General features: G+C 44.8%; 1 protein-coding gene across 2 annotated transcripts in view; it reads right to left on the bottom strand.

Moving 5' to 3' along the window:
* The window catches only part of clip3 (CAP-GLY domain containing linker protein 3), a 25,927-nt gene continuing 583 nt past the window's right edge, over positions 1-25,344 (bottom strand). The window contains exons 2-15 of one of the 2 annotated variants that reach the window (XM_075472773.1): positions 18,526-18,923; positions 14,115-14,254; positions 12,030-12,123; positions 10,331-10,492; positions 10,129-10,247; positions 9,784-10,020; positions 5,779-5,814; positions 5,435-5,570; positions 3,746-3,901; positions 3,528-3,659; positions 1,594-1,717; positions 1,417-1,484; positions 1,193-1,265; positions 1-583 (exon numbers count right to left, since the gene is read on the bottom strand). In XM_075472773.1, coding sequence (XP_075328888.1) covers positions 529-583; positions 1,193-1,265; positions 1,417-1,484; positions 1,594-1,717; positions 3,528-3,659; positions 3,746-3,901; positions 5,435-5,570; positions 5,779-5,814; positions 9,784-10,020; positions 10,129-10,247; positions 10,331-10,492; positions 12,030-12,123; positions 14,115-14,254; positions 18,526-18,901 — 1,908 coding nt within the window. In that variant the 5' untranslated portion in view covers positions 18,902-18,923 and the 3' untranslated portion in view covers positions 1-528. The remainder of the gene's footprint in view (positions 584-1,192; positions 1,266-1,416; positions 1,485-1,593; positions 1,718-3,527; positions 3,660-3,745; positions 3,902-5,434; positions 5,571-5,778; positions 5,815-9,783; positions 10,021-10,128; positions 10,248-10,330; positions 10,493-12,029; positions 12,124-14,114; positions 14,255-18,525; positions 18,924-25,344) is intronic. The other variant, XM_075472774.1, reaches the window with a different exon arrangement.

Here is a 25,344-nt window from a genome sequence, read left to right as displayed (position 1 = left end):
AACCTGAAAGATTTTATGCAAAAGCTCCCAAACACTCTGGTCCACTCAGGTTTGGAATGAATGCCCCGTTGGTGCTCATGCAGATGATTTAACAGGGTTTTAGGGGTATGAAAACATCAGGAAACTGGTTTTCGAGCTTCCTTTTTAAAATTTGGCGAGACCCAAACCGGCAGCAGGAAAAACAGAAGATGTAGCAGCTCAGATAAACTGCAGAGCAGTTCTTCTGCCCCAGAGAAAGGTGTGACAAAGACTAAACACCAGGCCGGAGCAGGGCAGCAATGTAAAAGAGTAAAATGGGCCTCACTTTAGCAGAGCTGAATCCTCAGTTAATCAAAGGAATGCAGGACGTTTAATCGGATACAAGGCACTATAGATTTTGCTATAGAACGGCTAAATTAGGAGGAGTTGGGCTGAGAGTGAGAGAGAAGAGGGACGAGATGAAAAACCGAGAGAAGAGTGAGCGATGGAGAGAAAGTGGAGCAGAGAGATCGGTCTGGTGGAGGAGTACGGGAGGAAGGGTGGGCGTGGTTAGGACTGCATCTCAGCGCGGAGCATCCACGGAAACCAGCAGCAGAACAGCAACCTGCAGCCGACCGAGGAGAAGATGGAGAAGATGGAGGCCAACAGGACGGAGTGGGGCAGGAGGGGGAAGAAGAGGAGAAGAAGAAAAGATTTTAGCAAAGGGGGTGAAAATATCTGGAGTTCTGCTCACATCATGTTCACTTTGAATGGGTTTCAATTTGTTTAAAGCCCCCTGCTTTAAATTCAAGTTGTATTTACATGTAAAAGACATCAGCCTGAGTCCTTTTTCAAAGGTAAATAAACCCAACGGTGACAACAAGCTGTGTTGAAACGAGCTTTCAGCACCACCTGCTGGCCTGGAGGGGGAAAGCGGCACTGTGGCTGCGTTAGTTTGCCACAGGACAATCGGTTCCCTGCTTTCCAAACACAACTAACGCGCCGATGGGAACCAAAGCGGTTCTCTGGTTTTACAAATAAAGCCTCTGTTAGAGGTGGGGACACTTCCGAACCTCCAGGCCACTTTCAGTGTGAAAAAGATATTTAAAGTCAGATTCTGTGGAGTTGATTTTTCATTTGGAAAACATAAATACCATCAAACAAACAAACAAAGCTATCTCTTCCACGATGTTCTCATAATGAAGAACTCGTTGTGCGTCGCCTCAGTTCTCACCTGGATATGGAGCTCTCAGAAGTCAGATCTTTAGGAGATCGCATGGTGTTGAAGTTTCGTTTGGGCTGTGACACTGCATGACACAAACAAACAAATAAACAAACAAACAAACAAAAGAGCACAGGAGTTCTTGTTTTTGTCTTCTTCTGGGTTTTGTTTGGCAGCTTTGACTGCTGGAGCATGACTATCACAAAAAAGAAAACGGTAATAAAAAGAGCACTTACTGGTGACCTGGTGGACTTTCTTCACCATCGAGTTGTCGTTCTGTGAGCCGTCTTTAGGGCCTCCGATTCTGGCAAAACGACCGGGAAAAGTGTTAAAATGTCTCCAGATATCCCAGTGTTCTGATCCCTTTTCTCTGATTTAACATAAATAACTTAAAAACTTTGATTCATCGTTACCTCTGGACTCGGGAGGGCGGAGCAAACACTCCATATTTGGGCAGGCAGCTGAAGTAACGGACCCCAAACACCGAGCCGTCGTGTTTCCCTGTGGGCTGATCCAGCTCCACACCGAACCAGTAACCTGCGGGGACACAAACAGACCAGGTCACGCCTGCCCTGCACCTTCCCGGGCTTTAACCGAGCAACTCTGCAGCTTTAAAACAAAGCAACCCTCTTTTCTCAGGACGGAAACGTTTGGTTTTAATGAGTCCTGAAGCAGAACCAGAACCCTCCCTCCTTCTCCTCAGAAACGTATCTCTACTGACCAACCTGATGAAGGAAATGGTTCAGTTACAACATTCTGCTGTTCTGAACAAGTGTTGGCCACATGCAGAGATGGGACCAAGTCACACATGTGCAAGTCCCAAGTCATTTTTTCTTGGTCAAGTCAAAGTCAAGTCACCTTATTATTGCAGTTTTACCTGCAGAATCTGATCTTAATAAAGTGAAAACACAAAGATATAAGTAACTGTCAGTAAACATCATGGGCCAATGTGTCCAACCTGTCCACCCCGTATCATATCAAGCTAACGTTAGCTAACTACCGACTAGGCTAACAGGATAATATTAGCTAATTTGACGAGCACTTACTGGTCAGAATGGATCTTCAAATGACGAACAAAGTTGGAAGTTGTCGTCTGGCTGTCCAAGATGTTGATGCCGCATGTCTTGTACTGAGCTGTTCGTCTTTTGCTGTCAAAATGGTAATTATGAAAGCCGAAGACAATGGCTGTGTTCGAAGCCGCATACTTCTCCTACTTCTCCTACTAACTTTCTGAGTTAGTATGCGAGTTTGAGTAAGCGAGAAGTTCCCGGATGCATACTAGATTCTCCTAAATGTTGGGTATGCATCATGAGGTTACTACTCATACTCAAACTACCCAAGATGCAACGTAACGTGACGTCGCCGATCGTCATTTCCTGTCAAAACGGCAGTTTCAAGCTAGCTACAACGAGGGTAGGTTCACTTCCTGTTTTCAAAGCAAAAGCACCAATTGTATGGTAATGGCTTTCCCTATGATAAAAGGCAACGGGTATTTTATTTTGGGAAAATAACAGGAAGTGCGTTGCTCACTGCGGCTAGCTTTAGTAGTGCCGAATTCGTGGGAACAAAAATTGTAAATAGCCGGTATTTTGTCAGGTTTTCAACACGTTGGGGATCTAAACGACTACTTTCTCACCTGAAAATGTTTCAAATGTTGCTAAAGTTTACAGAGTTTAGAGCTTAAGAGAAATCAGCTTCAGGCCGGCTGATTTCGGCTCGGGCAGGAGCGAAATGCATTGTGGGTAAATGCTCTGCATACTGTCTGATCGATGAGTATGCAGAATGGAAGTATGTAGTATGTAGTATGTAGTATGCGGTTTCGAACACAGACAATGACTCTCGGTCCCGCTGACATGTTGATGCATATCTGATATGAGTTTATTCTCTCTAAGAAACACTAAGGTATGCAGAGAGGGCATGGCCGACTGACAGGGTAGGGATCCAATCATGACGCCATTCTCAGCCTGCGCTCCTACCGGGTAATCGATATTATTTTTTTAATCATTAATTTTATATTCAAACTGAAAACATGAACTGAATAACACTCAAGTCATTCAAGTCATCGTGTCTCAAGTCAAGTCAAGTGCCGAGTCTTTAACTTCCAAGTCCGAGTCGAGTCTCAAGTCTTTAGTTTTTTGTCAAGTCACAAGTCATCAAAACAGCTTCTGACTCAAACATGGAGATGCTCCTGCATCCTGTCAAACTGAGAGGTTGGATTTAAGGAAAGTTCTACTATCAGCGTTTATTAGCGATTACGCTGTGCAGGCAGACTTTAATACTTTTCTCAGATAAGCCGATAATGAGGAATCATTTTTCAGACCAACCCACTGAGGACCAGCAGACCCACCGGGAGCGAAGTCCGTCTTGCCGTAGAAGCGGACGATGCCGTGTTTCTGACCGGCAACCAGCACCTGATCTCCAACCTCCACGTTCATTCCCTCCGGGTCCAGACTGGCCACCGATGCCTTCTTCCTCTGAGCTGAGAGCAAAACAACGGACTCGGTTAGAGGGTGAACGTGGGCCTACAGAACACCAGAAAGGAGCCCAAAATCAGAGCTCACTTACCTTTCTCCCTCTCTTTCTCCTTCTTCTCTTTCTCCTTCCTGGTTTTTCCAGCGAGGCGGGAGGTCAGGTCCCTGCGGGGAGTTCGGGGGGTGGAGGTGACGGACGAAGGCGTCAGGTCCACGGACTTAGAAATCTTTGAAACGGGAGCGAAAATACCTGCATGGCCAAAGAAAAAGGGATGCACTGAAACCTCAAGTGGATGAAAATGAGTCGGAATGATGCAGAATTACTAGTGCTGGACAACAATTAAACTGTTTAATCTGATTAATCACATGTTTTCCCTGATTAATCGCGATTAATCGCATTTGTACGCAGAATCCAAAAATGAATCCAAAAGTAGCGTATAGCTTTTAGCATTTAGCTTTATTTTAAATGTGCTGCCATATAAATGAAAGTGCCATAACATTTGTTGTGCAAACACACTTTTAACATCAGCATCTTTCTGTAGTTTTTATGTAGAAGCCTCGCTCCACTGTCTGTTTCCTTGAATGACTTGCTGCTATCAGTTGTGTGTTTTGCCTTTAAGTGATATTTTAGACTGGAACTACTACGGTGAGAAGACAATTCAACTTGGCAGTGTTTACAGATGACTTTGGTTCTGTCGACTCCGCCGTCTGGAAGAACTTTAACATGAAAATGGCCGAGTAAAAGTTCCGTACCCTTCTCCAGGTTTGATGGATCCGCCGATTACTTTCTTTTCCTGTTCCACAGCAGCAGACTTTTACAAAATAAAAGCCTGTGAGCAACAGACTTTTACAGAATAAAAGCCTGTGAGCAACAGACTTTTACAAAATAAAAGCCTGTGAGCAACAGACTTTTACAATAATAAAAGCCTGTGAGCGACAGACTTTTACAAAATAAAAGCCTAAATAAAACCTGGTTCGAGTCCCGCATCAGACGGCCCTGTGCTGTGTGTTTTTCCCCCTCTCTCTGCCCCCTGCTTCCTGTCTCTCTGAACTTCCCTATCCATTAAAGGCACAAAAGCCCCCCCCCCCAAAAAATGTATTATTATTTTTTATTTTGTTTAATATAATAAAACCTGCATTAATGCGCGATAAAATATTTATCGGCGTTAAATAATTAACGAGTTAACTCGCCCAGCCCTAAAAATAATCTTTAAGATCTAATATCTAATAATAACTTTCCTATCCATTAAAGGCACAAAAGCCCCCCCAAATTATTTTTAAAATTTTTTTAAAAAGAAGAATAAATAAATAAAACATGCGCGATAAAATATTTATCGGCGTCAAACAATTAGCGAGTTAACGCGATAATAACGAGTTAACTCATTTAAAAGTTCCGCATGTGACATTCTGTGCATATGACACCTGAAAGTATTTTATCTGCACTCTTCACATTTTTTAAAATTTTCATTATTATTATTATTTTTAAATTTTTAAATTTTTAAATTTTAAATTTTAAATTTTAAATTTTTTATTTTTTATTTTTTATTTTTTATTTTTTATTTTTTATTTTTTATTTTTAATTTTTAATTTTTAATTTTTAATTTTTAATTTTTTTTTAATGATTTTATTGCCTTCTTGTGATTTTATGTAGCTGTGAAGCACTTTGAATTACCTTGTGTATGAATTGTGCTCTCTATATAAAATTGCCTTGCCTTGCCTTAACTCGCCCAGCCCTAGGAATTAGCTTTAAAAACATCCCGCCTCGTCTCTCAGCAGCCGTTACCTAGTTTCGGAGGGCAGATGAAGTAGCGGACGCCGCCCACGCTGCCGTCGTTCTTTCCCTCCGGCTCGTCCAGCTCCACGCCGACCCACTGACCGCTGGCGAACTCCGTGGTGCCGCAGAACCTCAGAGTTCCAGCCTGAGGAAGAGACGAGGAGAGACAAGCCCCCTGAAGCCCACTTTTGGAACATGGCCGCAAACATGCTTTCGCTGGTTTGGGTGTACAGTATGGAGGCAGTTCAGCTGCTGCACTTAATGAATGGGGGGGTAGGGGGGCAGATTTTAACTGTGACAGGAGGACTACATGTTAGTCAGTTAGTCTACAATCAAGTCGGCGTCTAACCAACCTGTCTGAGGTTTGCAGCTGGGCTGTTGTCTTTGCTCTGGTAAGAAATCAGTAAGAAATGCATGGGATAAGTCATCGTCAGATCAGAGAGATGTTAAGCACACATGCTCACAGCTTTCTAATCCCATCTGGGAGGGCTGCATCCAAAGGAAACCGCTTCAACACTTTTATCTGACGCTGTTTTTCTTACAGTTAGAGCGACCGACTGCAGCACCACCAACGCCTCTGAGGACAGATTTGCAGCCTTAAAAGATGGTCATCAAACCTTCTGCTGTGGATATTTTTAACATCCATAGTTTGATGTTTGGGAAAACTGCACAAAAACCAAATGTAATCTAATCAGAAAGCAGCCGATAAGGCAAGATCTGCTCTCTTTGCACAACTTTCCCATGTAAGCGGATTGTTCACCTTCCCGCTCCGTTCCACTCCTCACAGATGTTCCCCAAATGTTGACCGGCACACAGTAAACTCTTTCAGAAATGGCGGCGTGGTTGTTCTGAGAGGAAGGAGCTAAACCGGGAAAGTGATTCAGGAAATGATGATGTAACCCTTGCGGTCTACGCAAGTACAGACAAGTACGCATATTGGGAAACGGCTCTTGTTGTTCAGTCTCCGTTGACTCCAATTGATTCTAGCCTAAAGTGAGGAGACCCATCCAATATGGCGGCGACGCTGTTACGTTCCAGCACGCTATGAGGCGTCTACGTATATTAAGTCTATGCAGAGACCGAGGAGCACCTGTAGCGGTGATGTTAGCTGCTAGTTTATCTTTATTTTATTACTCCATGCTTCGTGGTGTTTGCTGTAACTGTGTGAATGTGATGCAGAGGAGAAGTGGAAGTTAAAGAATCCTAGTTTTAACGGTGAAGATTGCCTCTGGGGAATGACTCTGCCGCTGGTTGAGAAGCAGCTAAAGTGGCCAGTATTACTTTGATTATTTATTGGTACCAACGACAATTCTAAGAATGCTATTTCTTTAATGATTACAACAACTAATGTTGTCTTTTACTTCGAGAGAGAAAGACTGTTGTTGGAGTTGGAGCTTGTTGATGTTGAAATGCAAATAATTTTGACCAAATGTTGACCGGCACACAGTAAACTCTTTCAGAAATGGCGGCGTTGTTGTTCTGAGAGGAAGGAGCTAAACCGGGAAAGAGATTCCGGATATGATGCTGTTAGCCGACCAATCACAACCCTTGCGGTCTCCGTGCCAACGCACGCAAGCGACGGAGAGCGTCTCCGGGAGGGTCTCCGTAGGCGACCATAAATCAGCCTTAACAGCCTCTGCGTGACCACAGCGTCGGATTGGCGGATAGCGACGGAGAAGCATACCGAGGCCTTTCCCCGAGCATTTCCTGTTCGTGACAGCAACAGATCACAACTCAATGTCAAAGTCTCTATGATCAGCATCAGTCTATCCCCAGAGCCGGCTGTGAACCCATCAGAACAGTTGCTGGTGGTCCTGCACCTCTAAGCTGGTTGCTAACCCCCCAAGAAAACCCAAAAGGAATAATAATATGAATCAATAATAATATGAATCAATAACTACCGGCATACTGAGGAGGGACAGAATGAGTGTAGCTGAAAAGAGCCACGAACGTGGGGGTGAGACTCACTGAACTCACCTTGTCTTCCCTGTGGAAGTGGTTTTGGATCCAAATGATGGACAGATTAATACAATGTGCAAACTTTGTCATCGGCGGGTGAACGCCAAAGCAGGAAACTACCTGGGGTCCATTTCACAAAGCAGGTTCAACAAACTCTGAGTCTAATCCTGAACTCTGAGTGGATCTACTCTGAGACAGAAAACTCTGAGTTTCCGGTTCCAGAAACGCTGATTTGAGTGAGTTTAATCAACTCTGAGTAGGTTCACCTTGAGTCTTGAGCCAGCATCAATGGAGCCCCGATTCGATAAGTCACCATGGCAACGGGGAAGAAGAGGCGCTACGTTTTTCACCAACCTCGAATTGGAAATCTTAATGCGGTCACATGCTAGAGTTACCCCTCTTTCTCGGGTTTGAGTTACCTCCCCTTGTGAAACAGAAAACTCAGAGTTTCCCTCATTTCAGGGTTAATAAACTCAGAGTTTATGACTCATGTCCCGTATGAAAAGCAGGATTTAAATGTACCAGAGTCACGTGATTCAGACTTTTATTTATCTATCGTTTTTATTTGACTACATGGGAGAAAACTTTAGTTTCTAACTCTGTTTTTGCACATTGTTTACAGGGTTTCACTTAACTTTGGTTAATGAACTCTGTTCTAAAGCTTGACTATGTTAACTTTATCAGCATGCTTCTTGAAATGAACAGCGTTAACTAACGACATCGTGATCAGGATCGGGTATTTTTTGGGACACACGTCACTCAAAGGAGGTTTTCAGGTTGGACAAACAAATGAACGATGTCGTCAGGACTAGTTTTTTCCAGCTGCGTCTCCTGGCCAAAGTTAAAATGTTTTTAAGTCGTCATGACCTTGAGAAAGCCATCCACACTGGAAAAAATCAAAGTCTTACCAAGTATATTTGTCTAATTTCTCGTCAAAATATCTTATTACACTTAATATAAGACACAACTGCCTAACAAGCACCATTTCAGCCAGATATGGGGACTTGTTTGAAGACAATACATCTGGAATATCTTGTTAAATGAAAAAGTCTTGAAAACAAATTGTTTTGAGTCATATTTCATATGAAACAAGCTTTTTTTTTTACATTTGAAGAGGTTTTTAAGCTAATTTCAAGATCACTTTTAACTCAAAAGTCCTAAATATCACATTTTATTTCAAGAAATCTTGACAAGCCAATTTTCACTAGTTCCACTGGCAGATTGTTTTGCTTATTTCAAGCAAAAACGTCTTTTATTTGTTTTTTTTTAACTTATTTTTGGAGGGGCGTTTTTTCCAGTGTGTAAAGCACTTTGGTACATCGTAAGGATTGTCTGTAAAGGGCTGTATAAATAAAATACATTTACATCTCCAGCTCGTAAAGCCGACCAATCGCTGCGGTCAGTACCGGCATTAATGCACCATCTAGTTTCCATTTTGAGGAGGCGCACGTCAGGCCCCCGTAAACCTGGTGGTGGATGGATGTGTTTCTGTTAGGGGCCGACGGACAGATTCTGGCTGTGTTCGAAACCACATAATACATACTGCATACTTCCATACTGCATACTACATACTACATACTGCATACTGCATACTACATAGTGCATACTACATACTACATACTACATACTGCATACTACATACTACATACTACATACTGCATACTGTATAATGCATACTACATTCTACATACTTCCATACTGCATACTCATCGATCAGACAGTATGCAGAGCGTTTACCCACAACGCATTGCGTTCCTGCCCGAGCTGAAATCAGCCGGCCTGAAGCTGATTTCTCTTAAGCTCTAAACTCTGTAAACTTTAGCAACATTTGAAACATTTTCAGGAGAGAAAGTAGTCGTTTAGATCCCCAACGTGTTGAAAACCTGACAAAATACCGGCTATTTACAATTTTGTTCCCACGAATTCGGCGCTACTAAAGCTAGCCGCAGTGAGCAACGCACTTCCTGTTATTTTCACAAAATAAAATACCCGTTGCCTTTTATCATAGGGAAAGCCATTACGTTACAATTGGTGCTTTTGTTTTGAAAACAGGAAGTGAACCTACCCTCGTTGTAGCTAGCTTGAAACTGCCGTTTTGACAGGAAATGACGATCGGCGACGTCACGTTACGTTGCATCTTGGGTAGTTTGAGTATGAGTAGTAACCTCATGATGCATACCCAACATTTCAGAGAATCTAGTATGCATCCGGGAACTTCTCGCTTACTCAAACTCGCTTACTAATTCAAAAAGTTAGTAGGAGAAGTATGCGGTTTTCGAACACAGCCATAGATTGGTCTCAGGAAAAGGAAACAAATGCAAGTGTGGTTCCCAGCATCAAGCATGGAGGAGGTGGTGTGATGGTATGTAAGGGGCTTTGTCGGTTTGATGAAGACAAACCTTCATGTCGTCCAGCATCACGCGGTCCCCGAGCTTCAGCCCCAGTGAGGACAGCATCAGGTTTCCTGGGATGTTGTCGTAGTTGAGCAACGTGGCTCTGGGGAGGTTGCAGCTCAGGGGGACGGCCTCCAGCAGCAGCTGCCGCAGCTCCTTGGCCACCATGGCCGCCTCCGCCTTGTCCAGACTCATGTCCATCGGGTCAGGGACCACCTCTGCCGGAACCTGGCCCCTATCGTTCTGCAGAAACAAAACGGGAGGGTTCGTAGAGCTCAGATACAGAAGGACCAACCATCAAACTGCTGCACGTGGCTCCGTATCTGCACTACTTTAGTAAGGCGTCTGTACCCGGATGGTGGGATTAGCTCCATGCTCCATCAGACATTTGACTGCACCCAAGCACAGGTTGGAGGCAGCGATGTGGATGGCTGTTCCGTAATGGAAGTCGCTGCACGTGGAGTTCAACACTGTGGAGAATGCAGAAGGAGAACCTCCATGATGGTCTTTCTCCTTTTCATTGAGCTACAGCTAAATATCCAGTGGTGCATACCTCTGGGTTTGGCCGCTTTGAGCAGGACTCGGATCAGTTCTGGGACATCGAAGTAGGCGGCGTAGTGCAGAGCGTTCATGTTGGTCCAGCGGCTCCTCAGACTGACGTCGGCGCCCAGAGAGATCAGCTGACTGGTGAGACGCAGAGCCGCAGCCGGGTCGCCTGCAAACACGAGGAGGACAAAACTAAAAGTGATAGAACTGATGTTGGTTACAGACTTGTTTTCTTAGCCTGGATTTACTACAGTGGCAGGAAAAAGTTGCAGAAATGTTCTTGTTCCTGCATGAATTTGAGCTAGGAGTAGTTTTAAATCTCTATACTTTTTACTTTTCCTTGACTAGAAACTGTCCTCTTACTCCGCTACATTAAGGGCGGTTTATGGTCGGAAACCAGGTCGTCTGCGTGTGTGTCGCAGTTAACGCAGACATGCCCCCCCCCCTTACGCAGACACTCTGGTGCACCTCCCCAAAATTGTAACTCACAGCAGACAGTGCCGTAGATATCGTCGCAGGGAGGAGAGAAAGGAGGCCTCTGATTGGTCAACTCTACATCCGCTCTACACAATACGTATTTCCGGTTAGCTAACCGGCTAATGGTGACGCTAACCGTGCTAACCGTGACGATTCTTTCGCCTCTCTGCCAGCTCCAGTAGTAGCAATATTTCTTATATTTCTAGATCGATCAGCTGCATCTCAATCAAAGTGCGCATTCGTCCAGTCGCCATTGTTGTTGAATGACCTCCGTAACCGGAAGAGAAACACGCCACCCACCACACCCACAATCCTAGCTTGTTCGTGATTGTCCCTCTTGCGCGGTGGCGTGGGATTAACATAGCGCAGACCGCGCTTCAAAAGTGGGCATAAATCAAAAATAACTGCGTCATACCTGCGACAAGCTCACTGCGACACACTGCTGCGAGAGTATACACGGCCCTTAAGGCTACAATGAGCTGGTTACTTCTCTTCTTACCTCTTTGGTATTCTACGCCTCATTATTTTTATCCCCCCGCGTACGCCTCATTTTAATGTTTTATTCTGACAGAGAGAGAGACTTCCGCCAAAGGCTCTACCACCTGACTGTGTTCCACCAATCAGACGCAGCCGTGCAGTCTGGTCACGTGACCGTACTCGATCTCAGCGGCGGGACGGGTTAGCTTTAGCATTAGCAGTTGTAGCAAACAAACAAAGAAACAGATGAAAAATGTCAGAACCAACGGTGGGAAATGAAGACGCAGACGAGGCCTCATACTGAAAGCATGTTTACCTTACAAAGAGTGAGAAACAGCAGCTACATTATGTGTCTTCTGTGTCAACCAAAACAAACGCACATTTCAGCAGAAACTCAGCATCTAACTTGAGGAAACATGTAGCGGTAAGTTTCCTAAACTCGTTTTCCCCCATGGATAGGTGAATGTTTGTTTTTTAGGTTACATATGGGTTACATATGTTTTAAACATTTCCTAAATCTGTTTTATTTTTTACTGAAGTTCCTGAATTTACCTGGATAATTTTAATTTAAGCTATTTTGTAATTAATTAATTACATTTTAATTTATTTTATCAATTGGATGAACTCTAATTTGCCTAAAGATGATTATTTAGTATTTTTGTCTGTCTGATTGAAGACAGAATGTGAGGGGTTCTTAAGGAGTCATCGTTCACATCTCCAACTGATTTCAGGGTGTTTAAACGGCAGCTTACCAACTCCGTGCGCTCCGGCCTTACAGCTGTAGTGAAGCAGCGTCATGTCGGTCAAACCATCGCGGTCGTTCACATGGCAACCACGCTTCAGGATCTGAGACACACAGAGAAAAAGGCCGAAAAATGACTTTTTGATGACTGATGATTGATATACTTCAGTTTGTTTGTTCTAATCAATAGCAAAAAGGGGGAAAATTATAACTATCTATATAATAACACTGATTTCCACAGATTTACCTTTAAATGTGACCTTTAGAGACGCCATGCCTCTGCATCATGTGAATATTTTTTCAGTTTAAAGTCACTTAACCTGGTTTCTGTTCAATTATCTAATGAATATTCTCCAGAAAACAGTGTACAAAATATTAATTACACTTTATAACACGTGCGAGTGGAAGTGAAGAGAAGTCGTGAACCTTCACGTTTCTGTACACGTGCTGCTGGATAAAAATACAGGTTGGAGAAAGTGTGTTAAAAGATGCATAAAGAGGAAATAAAGTGAGTTATCTGTGGGCAGCAGCTGCAGGAGGCAGACGGAGAGCTGAGGATGTTCAGCAGAGCAGAAACAGAGATGTTGGGGTCCCAAACATCCCACCATGCTGCTCTGAGACCACCTGAGTTAAAGCAGGACTCTAACTCAGCCTGATTTCTGTTTCTGAGTCCCATCCTCGCCTATTCTCTCCTCTGAGTCAGCTTCATGCTGAGGCAAGATGGAGCCTCGGTGACTTTCAGAGTCTCTCTTCCCCTGCAGCACTTCCTCTCCCTGCATGCAGTCACCCTAACTGGGTCATCATTACAGTGAGAGAGTGTGAGCGTCCTGAAGCCGAGGCGGCTTTCCAGCGGATAAACCATTAAACATAGATCGAATGCTTTGTGTTTCTGGAGCAGGGCTGCAGGACGTTTGGGATGGAAGAGTCTCTCAGTGACTCTGAGCAACTTCAGACCTCACCACCCTCTGAATGTGGCTGCCAAACGTGTCGGAAATACAGAAACAAGCTGCAGTCACGTCGGCATTCTGCGGCTCTGAGTGCGTTGTTGTATCTTTAATCATTGTTATTCACATTCATATTTAGTTAAATATTATATAGATAGTATTTGCAATATTTGGAACATTTTCAGGTGAGAAAGTAGTCGTTTAGATCCCCAACGTGTTGAAAACCTGACAAAATACCGGCTGTTTACTATTTTGTTCCCACGAATTCGGCGCTACTAAAGCTAGCCGCAGTGAGCTAACGCACTTCCTGTTATTTTCACAAAATAAAATACCCGTTGCCTTTTATCATAGGGAAAGCCATTACCATACAATTGGTGCTTTTGTTTTGAAAACAGGAAGTGAACCTACCCTCGTTGTAGCTAGCTTGAAAATGTCGTTTTGACAGGAAATGACGATCGGCGACGTCACGTTACGTTGCATCTTGGGTAGTTTGAGTATGAGTAGTAACCTCATGATGCATAACCAACATTTCAGAGAATCTAGTATGCATCCGGGAACTTCTCGCTTACTCAAACTCGCATACTAACTCAAAAAGTTAGTATGAGTAGTAGGAGTAGTATGCGGTTTCGAACACAGCCCCAGCCTTGGAGAAGGAGCTGAAATGGTTCCAGGAACTGAGGGCCGTGGTCCCTAGTTCCTGTATGTGCGAATGCGGGAAAAAACGTCCCCGTTCCTGAAAAGGTTACAGGAACTGCAGAAGGTTCCTACAGTGGGAATGCGGCTAATGTGTGTGTGTGTTCAGGGGGGTGAACCTGGGACAATGTGACAATGAGCCTGAGTCAGGATTCAGGCTCCATGCCAGCTCCCTACAGAATCAGAGCTGCTACATTCCTGTTAGCTTCTTTAGCTTTAGCATCAGCTCATTACCCCGAGCAGACTCAGGTTCAAGTACGTAAATCAGGAAGATGAAATGCACTTTTATTTCCAGCAGTTTCTTGACCGTTTAATCTTTTGAGTGCTCTCTTTGTGCTACAGTTTTCAACCTGCAGGTTCTATACACGAGCTTTGCAGTTGATGTTCCCTCTGCGGTCGTTTCAGAAAATGGCGTGCAACAAAAAGCCGATGGAAAAACAGGACGGAGCGTTTCCCACCTCGTTGCCGATGACGTCGATCTTGTGCTGCACCTGAGGAACCCACTGCCGGATGATGGCGAACAGCTCGGGGACGGTGGTCTGAGGATCCATGAGGATCTCCAGGCAGGCCGGGTCGTTGGGGTCAAAGAAGGTGAACGCTGGAGACAGAAACGGCCGGGAAGAGTTAGAGGAGAAACCGAACCCAGGAAGGCAAAGGGAAGGGAGCGAGGAAGGGAGCGAGGAAGGGAGCGAGGAAGGCAAAGGGAAGGGAGCGAGGAAGGGAGCGAGGAAGGGAGCGAGGAAGGGAGCGAGGAAGGCAAAGGGAAGGGAGCGAGGAAGGGAGCGAGGAAGGGAGCGAGGAAGGGAGTGAGGAAGGGAGCGAGGAAGGGAGTGAGAAAGGGGAAGGGAGCGAGGAAGGGAGCGAGGAAGGGAGCGAGGAAGGGAGTGAGGAAGGGAGCGAGGAAGGGAGTGAGGAAGGGAGCGAGGAAGGGGGTGAGGAAGGGAGTGAGGAAGGGAGTGAGGAAGGGAGTAAGGAAGGGAGTGAGGAAGGGAGCGAGGAAGGGAGCGAGGAAGGGAGTAAGGAAGGGAGTGAGAAAGGGAGCGAGGAAGGGAGTGAGGAAGGGAGTAAGGAAGGGAGTGAGAAAGGGAGCGAGGAAGGGAGTGAGGAAGGGAGTAAGGAAGGGAGTGAGAAAGGGAGCGAGGAAGGGAGCGAGGAAGGGAGCGAGGAAGGGAGCGAGGAAGGCAAAGGGAAGGGAGCGAGGAAGGGAGCGAGGAAGGGAGTAAGGAAGGGAGTGAGAAAGGGAGCGAGGAAGGGAGTGAGGAAGGGAGTAAGGAAGGGAGTGAGAAAGGGAGCGAGGAAGGGAGCGAGGAAGGGAGTAAGGAAGGGAGTGAGAAAGGGAGCGAGGAAGGGAGCGAGGAAGGGAGCGAGGAAGGCAAAGGGAAGGGAGCGAGGAAGGGAGTGAGGAAGGGAGCGAGGAAGGGAGTGAGAAAGGGAGTGAGGAAGGGAGTGAGGAAGGGAGCGAGGAAGGGAGCGAGGAAGGGAGCGTGGAAGGGAGTGAGAAAGGGAGTGAGGAAGGGAGCGAGGAAGGGAGCGAGGAAGGGGAAGGGAGTGAGGAAGGGAGTGAGGAAGGGAGCAAGGAAGGGAGTGAGGAAGGGAGCGAGGAAGGGAGCGAGGAAGGGAGTGAGGAAGGGAGTGAGAAAGGGGAAGAGAGTGAGGAAGAGTGAGGAAGGGAGTGAGGAAGGGAGTGAGGAAGGGAGTGAGGAAGGGAGTGAGGAAGGGGAAGGGAGTGAGGAAGAGTGAGGAAGGGAGTGAGGAAGGGAAGGAGGAAGGGAGTGAGGAAGGGAGCGAGGAAGGGGAAGGGAGTGAGGAAGGGAGTGAGGAAGAGTGAGGAAGGGAGTGAGGAAGGGAGTGAGGAAGGGGAAGGGAGTGAGGAAGGGGAAGGGAGTGAGGAAGGGAGTGAGGAAGGGAGTGAGGAAGGGGAAAAGAGTGAGGAAGGCGAAAAGAGTGAGGAAAGGAGTGAGGAAAGGAGTGAGGAAAGGATGCATGTCAGAGGTAACCTCTGGGCCCTGCCAGCCCTGCAGCTCTGAGGCAGATTCTCTTTCACTGACTCAGTGAAATCACCCTGAAAGCAAACTTTCCTTCAGTGAACAGCGAAAGCTAACTTTGCAGGTTTCAGTCTTCTTCTGTAAGCGTCTCTACTGGCTGCAACAAAGTTGGGTGCAAAAAATAGTCACCATGACAACAAAAAGTCAGAAATGAATAACAACCAAAGGATTGCTTCCCAACAGAGATGGGACCAAGTCACACATGTGCAAGTCCCAAGTCTTAGCTTTCACGTCCCGAGTCATTTTTTCTTGGTCAGCTCACCTTATTATTGCAATTTTACCTGCAGAATCTGATCTTAATAAAGTGAAAACACAAAGATATAAGTAACTGTCAGTAAACATCATTGGCCAATGTGTCCAACCTGTCCACCCCGTATCATATCAAGCTAACGTTAGCTAACTACCGGCTAGGCTAACAGGATAATATTAGCTAATTTGACGACCACTTACTGGTCAGAATGGATCTTCAAATGACGAACAAAGTTGGAAGTTATGCTAGATGCTTAACACTCAAGTCATTCAAGTCATCGTGTCTCAAGTCAAGTGCCGAGTCTTTAACTTCCAAGTCCGAGTCGAGTCTCAAGTCTTTTCTTTTTTGTCAAGTCAAGTCACAAGTCATCAAAACAGCGACTCGAGTCCCCAACTCTGAAAGCTCTGTTGCTTATTCACTGTGGAAAATGAATCTATTAAAACAGGTTAACGAGTTCCATCCTTGGGACGGCCATGTTTACTCACTGTTCTTAATTACTTGCTGTTTACCTTCTAATTCGGGCTGTAAATCTACTCCAGTAGGTTTAAAATAAATCTCTTTGTAACGGCGATCCAGCACTTTGGATGGAGATGCAGACACACTATTTCCCTTCCCTGGCATTACATTTATTTTTGGCCACAAGAACAATAACTGATCAAAATCATTGAATAAGACTCGAGTCAATATCTCCCCAAAATCACTTCTCTGGGGACTAATATCTATCCAACAACCAGAGCATTGATCCACGGTAAACATCAGCTGTTAAACCATGAGAATTTATTTAGTGACCTAGTGGCCACTGGTGGTATTACATCTCCCCTGTTTGGAACTCAGTTAGTGAGTAAACTGCGAGTTTATGGCCGTTATTTAGGTTACAGCTACTTGGATTTGACCTGATTTGGTCAAAAAGCATCTACGACATGCAAAAATGTAAAAGAAACCAACAAAAATCAGCATTTCTGTGGTAAATCCTGTAAAACGAGCGACTTGTTCAGGCTGAGCTCTCAGATTGAAGCAGAGCAGAATACTTTCTGTCAGGGCAAAGCTGGGCTCTGTTGGATAATCAAGCTGCCGGCTCTGAGTGCGTCTGATGAATATCAATGAGCCTACGGTCCACAGACCAGTCATTCCACGTCTGTTCAAAGCTGCTGAACCATGAGAAACACTTTTACTGTCTGAGACTGCAGGACCAGGACTGAGACTGAGTCCTGAGGTTTCATGGTGTAAAAAAGATCATTCGGTCTGTTATCAGGTGTTAAAACTCACTAAATCCAACCTGTGAACAACACATCACACTGTGTGACTAAACTAAGTGAACCCCTGATCATGACCTTTAACCTTTAACATGCTAACTGAGGCCTGCAGAGTCTGAGATGTAGCTCTTTGGGTTTCTGACCTTGGGGTGACCTTTAACCTTTAACATGCTAACTGAGGCCTGCAGAGTCTGAGATGTAGCTCTTGGGTTTCTGACCTTGGGGTGACCTTTAACCTTTAACATGCTAACTGAGGCCTGCAGAGTCTGAGATGTAGCTCTTGGGTTTCTGACCTTAGGGTGACCTTTAACCTTTAACATGCTAACTGAGGCCTGTAGACACCACCATGTGTATTTAAGTTGGTATGATTGTCTTTTAGTAGTTTCTGAGTTATGTTGTCAGTCAGATGGTTACCAGGGTGTGTATTTAAGGTGGTATGATTGTCAGTCAGATGGTTCAGATGGTTACCATGGTGTGAATTTAAGGTGGTATGATTGTCTGTTAGTAGTTTCTGAGTTATGTTGTCAGTCAGGTGGTTACCACGGTGTGTATTTAAGGTGGTATGTTTGTCTGTTAGTAGTTTCTGAGTTATGTTGTCAGTCAGGTGGTTACCTGGGTGTGTATTTAAGGTGGTATGATTGTCAGTCAGATGGTTCAGATGGTTACCATGGTGTGAATTTAAGGTGGTATGATTGTCTTTCAGTTGTTTCTGAGTTATGTTGTTTGGCAGATGGTTACCACGGTGTGTATTTAAGGTGGTATGATTGTCAGTCAGATGGTTCAGATGGTTACCATGGTGTGTATTTAAGGTGGTATGATTGTCTTTCAGTAGTTTCTGAGTTATGTTGTTTGTCAGAAGGTTACCACAGTGTGTATTTAAGGTGGTATGATTGTCTTTACAGTATATGTTGTCAGTCCGATGGTTACCATGGTGTGTATTTAAGGTGGTATGATTGTTTTCACAGTAGTTTCTGAGTTATGTTGTCAGTCTGATGGTTACCACAGTGTGTATTTAAGGTGGTATGATTGTCTTTACAGTAGCTTCTGAGTTATGTTGTCAGTCTGATGGTTACCACAGTGTGTATTTAAGGTGGTATGATTGTCTTTACAGTAGTTTCTGAGTTATGTTGTCAGTCAGATGGTTACCACAGTGTGTATTTAAGGTGGTGTGATTGTCTTTCAGTAGTTTCTGAGTTATGTTGTCAGTCCGATGGTTACCACGGTGTGTATTTAAGGTGGTGTGATTGTCTTTCAGTAGTTTCTGAGTTATGTTGTCAGTCAGATGGTTACCATGGTGTGTATTTAAGGTGGTATGACGTACCGTAGTCTTTGGGCAGTGGTGCCTGGGCTGAGGGGTGCACCATGGCCCTGCGCCGGGACTCTTGAACTGGACTCTGGTACTCAGACACAGACAGCGGCTCCGGTTCTGGCTCCGGTTGGACCGGAGGATCTGCCTCTTCCTCCGGTTCTTCTCTCTCCTCCCGCTCCTCCTCCTGCTCTTCCTCCTCCTCATCCTCCACCTCTGCCCTCTCCTCCCCCTCCCTCTCTTCCTCCAGCTCGTATTCCTCCTCCTCTTCTTCTTCTTCCTCCTCCTCTGTCAGCACCTCCTCCTCCTCCTTCTGGACCCTCCCTTCCTCCTGCTCCTCGCGGTCGTGCCTCTCTTTCTCCTGCACCTCCAGGTTCTCCTCTTTGGTCATGATGAGGACGCTGCAGCCGGGCCTGTTTCAGACGAGAAGTTCCAGCATATTTTAATAAAAGCAGAGCATTTTTAAATAGGTTTTACACGTGGATGGATACGTTTTTATACATTTTAAATAAGTTTTATATGAGTGTAACTATTAGAACACATTTCAGAGAGACTGTAAAGATAAAACTCCATCCATCCAACCAACCATCCATCCATCCATCCATCCATCCCTCCATCCATCCATCTATCCATTCATCCATCCATCCATCCATCCATCCATCCCTCCATCCCTCCATCCATCCCTCCATCCATCCATCCATCCATCCATCCCTCCATCCATCCCTCCATCCATCCATCCATCCATCCCTCCATCCCTCCATCCATCCATCCATCCCTCCATCCATCCATCCATCCATCCATCCATGGATGGTCCATAATGGTCATGGCTCTGCTCTGAGCTCCCCCCGGATGATAGAACCCCTCCCCCTGATGGTGGAGCTCCTCCCCCTCCCTATAAGCCCCGCCCCACTCTGAAGGAAACTCATTTCAGTCTTTGGATCTCTACCCAGATCTGAGCCCACAGCTGAGGGTTGGAGCAAAGATGGAGCAGCAACCTGAAAGCTTCTCCTTCCGGCTCAGCGCCCTCATTACTGCTGACGGAGCCCCGATCCATCCGTCCATCTCTGACTCCACCTCACCATCTCTGAGAACCAGATCCAGAGACACTGAAGCTCCTCCCCCTGAGGCAGAGACTCATCCCCGACCCGGAGGATCAGAACCACGGCCTCAGAAATGGAGGAACTGGACCTTCATCCCGGCTGCTTCCCACTCAGCTGTGAACTGAAGGTCATGAAGAAGCCAACAGAACCACATCATCTGCAAAAAAGCAGAGCTGGAACCCTGAGGTTCCCAAAGCAGACGCCCTCCTCCAGATCCTGTCCATGAAAACCACAAACAGGACCGGTGAGGAGGGGCAGAACTGGTGGAGTCCAACACGCTCCGTAAACCAGAACCACTCTGGACCCAGCCTGTGGACCCAGCTGTGGTTAAACTGGAACTGAAGAGCTCCCAAAAACCAGTCTGGTACCCTGTTCCCTGCAGCAGCCCCCACAGAATCCTTCTAGGAACACGGCCATAAGCCACTCTTCCCTGACAACACCAACTTTATTTAAAGCACACATAAAACAATAAATCCCTCAAACCAAGCTGAGGAAAACCAGCTGTTAAAGACCTTTGAGCACCACCTGAAAGAGCTGCTGGTTGAAAACCCGGGACAGATAGTTCAGACCGCCGGCTGCTAATGATGCTGTAATTTGGGTCGGACTCCAAAAATCCCCGGATGGACATCTCTAATGCAACCATAAAAATGTCATTTCCAGGGCAGGTTTATTTCTCTTTCCTTTCAGAATCCTTTCTGTCATCATCATTTCTTTGTTGTGGTTTAAGGTTACGGGGGAGCTCGTCCTTAAGACCCCTAAAGAACGAAACGTGTTCAACTGGGTCAGGATGGTATTTTAACCATTTTAAAAGCATTAAAAAAACGCACAACAGAGCTTTTGTTCATGAGAGTCTTTATTTTCCCAACAGAATGTTACCAAAAGCATCATCATTTGGTTATTTCCCTCTTTTCTTGCTTTTCACATCATTAAATGTCCTCTTTTGCTTCGGTTTTCTGTGAACATTTCCTCTGTTTTTCACTTCTCATCTGTGATCCTTCGAACACATTTGAGCCTGGACCAGTATTAGTTTATTCAGTGTTGGTTTCCTATTCTCTGCTCTGGTTTAGTTATGTCTTAGCGCCTCGGTTTAGTCTCTGTTCGGTGCTGTTTAGTCTTTCTTTGAGCTTTATTTCTTTGCCTGTTTCTGTCAGTCTTTGGCTTTCCATCCTGCTTCAGCAGTGCTTTTTGTTTCCTTCGTTCGCCTTCCACCTTTCTTTGCCTCCTGCGTTTGGATCTTTACCTCAACTCTTACCGGCCGTGTGCTGACGAGGACCAGAAGGCGTTTCAGGATCGATTTAAGGTTCTTTTTATTAGTTTTTAAGTGTCTTAATGGTCTTGGGCCTTCTTATCTATCTGATCTGCTTTTATATTACCAACCTGCTTTTATATTTTTCTCAAGGGGAGCCTTCCACAGCATCCATTTGAGCGAGGGTAATTCTCCTTGGATATATGGCGGTGAATGAATGGGATCAGAGGCACAAAGCGTGTCATACCCCGGTATGATAGGTGGCGCTGTACCCATTCCAGCTGTTGCTAATAGAGCCACTTCCTGTTGACCAACAACAACAACAACAAACTCAGGCTGTGTTCAAAACCGCATACTGCATACTCATCGATCAGACAGTATGCAGAGTGTTTACCCACAATGCATTGCGCTCCTGCCCGAGTCGAAATCAGCCGGCCTGAAGCTGATTTCCCTTAAGCTCTAAACTCTGTAAACTTTAGCAACATTTGAAACATTTTCAGGTGAGAAAGTAGTCGTTTAGATCCCCAACGTGTTGAAAACCTGACAAAATACCGGCTGTTTACAATTTTGTTCCCACGAATTCGGCGCCACTAAAGCTAGCCGCAGTGAGCTAACACACTTCCGGTTATTTTCACAAAATAAAATACCCGTTGCCTTTTATCATAGGGAAAGCCATTACCATACAATTGGTGCTTTTGTTTTGAAAACAGGAAGTGAACCTACCCTCGTTGTAGCTAGCTTGAAACTGCCGTTTTGACAGGAAATGACGATCGGCGACGTCACGTTACGTTGCATCTTGGGTAGTTTGAGTATGAGTAGTGACCTCATGATGCATACCCAACATTTCAGAGAATCTAGTATGCATCCGGGAACTTCTCGCTTACTCAAACTCGCATACTAACTCAGAAAGTTAGTAGGAGTAGTATGCGGTTTTGAACACAAACTCAGGCATTGGAGAAAGATGGAGAACGCAGAGCCAGATGAAGCTACGTCCCTCTACATTTGGTCTGTGATGAGCTGCTTGTTGCACAAACTCGATGCCCAACGGAGCATTCTCCATCGCGTTGTTTGTTTCTTTCTGACGGCGACAACAACAGGAATATCGTCTCCTTTGACTTCCGGGTCACGACCCCGGGAAAACATCTGGAGCATGCGCAGAACGCAAAGTCTGATTCACCACGTGCTTCAGCGTCTACAAGCAGGTTTAGAGTGACTTTCAGCCCAGTTATCTCGGGGTCTGAATCCGATCCAATTCTTAGTCAGATTAAGGTACACATGCACTTAATAACTCAGTCTGATTGTGATTTAGCCAATAATCCGATCCTTTCAGTGCCATGTGACCCCACTGAGTGAGAAGATGTAGCTCGGACTGGATTCAGGACAGACCTCCAGCCTCTTAGCATCAGTTTATCTCAGGGGAGTGACTCTGTTTGTGTGTGAAAGAGGAAATAATTAAGCCAGTTTGACCCTCTGATAATGGAGCTGAAAGCACTAATGCTGGCGCTCCCTGTCCATCATCAGCCGTCCTCAGGCCTGACTGCATTAAATCTGCTCTCCACTTGCAAATGGGCAAGAAGCTGAAACCCATCCGGCAGCCGCTGCCTCCATCACCCAGCCGCCCACCTTCCCCCCTCACCTTCCTCACTTTTCAGACACTTTTCAACAACTTCTTCTGATTTATTAAATTTTTCATCGTCATATTTCAGTAGTTTGTCGACGTGGAAAACTACACTGTAAAGAATTTCCCTGTAAAATAACAGTAAAATACTGGCAGCAGGGACGCCACTATTTTACTGTTATTTTACAGTGCAGCTACTGTTATTTATTTAACAGTATAATAACGTATTTTGGATTTGGACAGCAATTCATTACAAATACTGTTTCATGCTGTTAAATTACAGTTATCTACTGGTGTTGTTAAATGACTGATTTAACTGTTAATTTACATGTGAGGGATGAATATTCAACAGTATTTTACAATTATTGTAAAATACAGTCGGATATTGTTGTAAATCCAGCGTAAATACACAGCAATTCGTTACAGTGCAGCAAAACCTACTTATTTAGGATTGCTTTTAATACCCAGTAGTATGATGACACTTTTATCTTATTTAATCTTATTCGATTTTGTTATATTTTATTGCTTTCACTGTTCTTTTATTGTTTTTACTTATTCCTCTCTTTGTTTATTACCTGCTGTAAAGCACTTTGTACATCGTAATGATTGTTTGTAAAGGGCTGTATAAATAAAATACATTTACAAAACAGCTTCTTATTTGTAGTTACACCAAAAAAATATAGAGGCAACAAGTATTAACGTTATATTCCTCGTCCTTTTCCAAAATCTTTTTGTTGAATTTCCACCCAGGCTATGAATGAGGGATGAATATTCAACTGTATTTTACAAAATGTATTGTAAAATTATTTTACAATTATTGTAAAATACAGTCGGATACTGTTGTAAATCCACCGTAAATATACAGCAATTCGTTACAGTGTAGGTTTGAGCTTAAAGATGCAATCTGGAGTCAGAAATGTCAGCCTGTTACGAAAAAAGTCAGACCTCACAATCGCTTGGCCCTATTTTCTCTCCATTCGTATCACTGCCTGCTGTGCAGACCGAGCAGCAAACAGCGTAACAGGCGCGGCTGTCGGCAGGCGGCAGCAGGCAGTGATACGAAGGGAGAGAAAATAGGGCCAAGCGATTGTGAGGTCTGACTTTTTCCTGGAGAACCATTTTGTGATGCAAATGTATTACTCTGTTGAACGCATATTGTTCTGAGAAGCAAAACGCTTTATTTTTTAAACCCCAGCCAACTAGCCGGACTACCTTCATCAGCACCAAAACGAGGCTGGAACTCTGCTCACAGGACGCAGCAGGGGGTAAGAAGATGTTCAGAAATGATGCTGCTGATATGGGATGTTACACAGCTTCATGTCAAAAGAGGCAAACTGTCCCTTTAACACTGATCTGAGACTATCCTGGGATGGTCAGAGCACAATTATCAGCCAGTGTGTGAAGCCTTTGTGTCATTTTCTCTATCCGTCTGGTCACACACACACACACACACACACACACACACACACACACACACACACACACACTGCTCATAATAACTGAAAAGAGGCATGTGAGACGTCTCCATAGACTAAGTTGCACAGTTTATTGCACTCAAACCGCAGCCCTGTTGTTTCTGCCTGCAGACGCAGCTACATGCTAAGCTAACTGTTGCTATCAGTTGCATCAGATTTCCAAACAGAGATGATTCTGATGCTATAATATCAACTACGACTTTAAAATGCAGTTTAAACATTTGTTTTGTTCTCAGAGCAAATGACTCCTGTTCCCAGTTTAAGAAGTGATTTTTCACTAAAACAGCACCAGATCAATGTTTTAGGCTACTCTGAGTGTCTGTGAGGGGGTTCGTATCATCTGTGGCTGCAGCTGGGACCACCAACACGGGACTCAGTTGAGGCCACAACAAATGTTACGCAACACGTCCTTATGAGTCACAGATATAAAACATGAAGTCCTGATCAGCCTCATCTCTGTAACCTTTAAAGTGTCCTGATCGGCAGTTCTGCAGCTTCCTGAAGCTCTTTCAGAGTTTCTCTTTGGACATTTTCTGCTTCTTCCCTCCTCTTCAGTCCAGTCCTTGTACCTGAGCATCTTCAGAGGAATGTGTTGTTTCTTTGTTAAGCCACTTAACTCTGAGCTGTGAACCATTCAGGCAGGAAAAGGGCTCCTAACCTAAGGGATGAACCAGTGTTGTGTCCACACAGAACAGACAACTTAGCAAAGAAGCCATTTTAAACTGGATCTTTAGTCTTACCAAGTATATTTGTCTCATTTCTAGTCAAAATATCTCATTACACTTAATATCAGACACAACTGCCTAACAAGTACCATTTCAGCCAGATATAGGGACTTGTTGGAAGACAATACATCTGGAATATCTTGTTAAATGAAAAAGTCTTAAAAACATCTTGTTTTGAGTCACATATCATATGAAACAAGCTTTTTTTTTTTTTACATTTGAAGAGGTTTTTAAGCTAATTTCAAGATCACTTTTATCTCAAAAGTCCTAAATATCACATTTTATTTCAAGAAATCTTGACAAGCCGATTTTCACTAGTTCCATTGGCAGATTTTTTTGTTTATTTCAAGCAAAAACGTCTTTTATTTGTTGATTTTCTTCCTTATTTTTGGAGGGGCATTTTTTCCAGTGCAGTTCCAAGTTTATAATGACCTTCCACACACAGACATCTGTGATGTTCTGGAGGATCTTTAAAACAGAAGGAGACAGATAACAGCATCCTTCTGCCTGTTTATTGGAGGAGTGGAAGCCCCTGCGTGCTGTGCATCATCAGGCCGTGAGAAGCAGCCATGGCAGCATCCTCCTCCTCCTCCTCCTCCTCCTCCGCCTCCTCCATCCAGCCTCCATTTTACAACAAACCGCCCCGGAGACAGAAAACACCGTTAAACAC

Source organism: Odontesthes bonariensis, chromosome 9, assembly GCF_027942865.1.
Source record: "Odontesthes bonariensis isolate fOdoBon6 chromosome 9, fOdoBon6.hap1, whole genome shotgun sequence".
In the NCBI taxonomy this organism is placed as follows: Eukaryota; Metazoa; Chordata; class Actinopteri; order Atheriniformes; family Atherinopsidae; genus Odontesthes; species Odontesthes bonariensis.
This window is presented reverse-complemented; position numbering and strand designations above follow the sequence as displayed.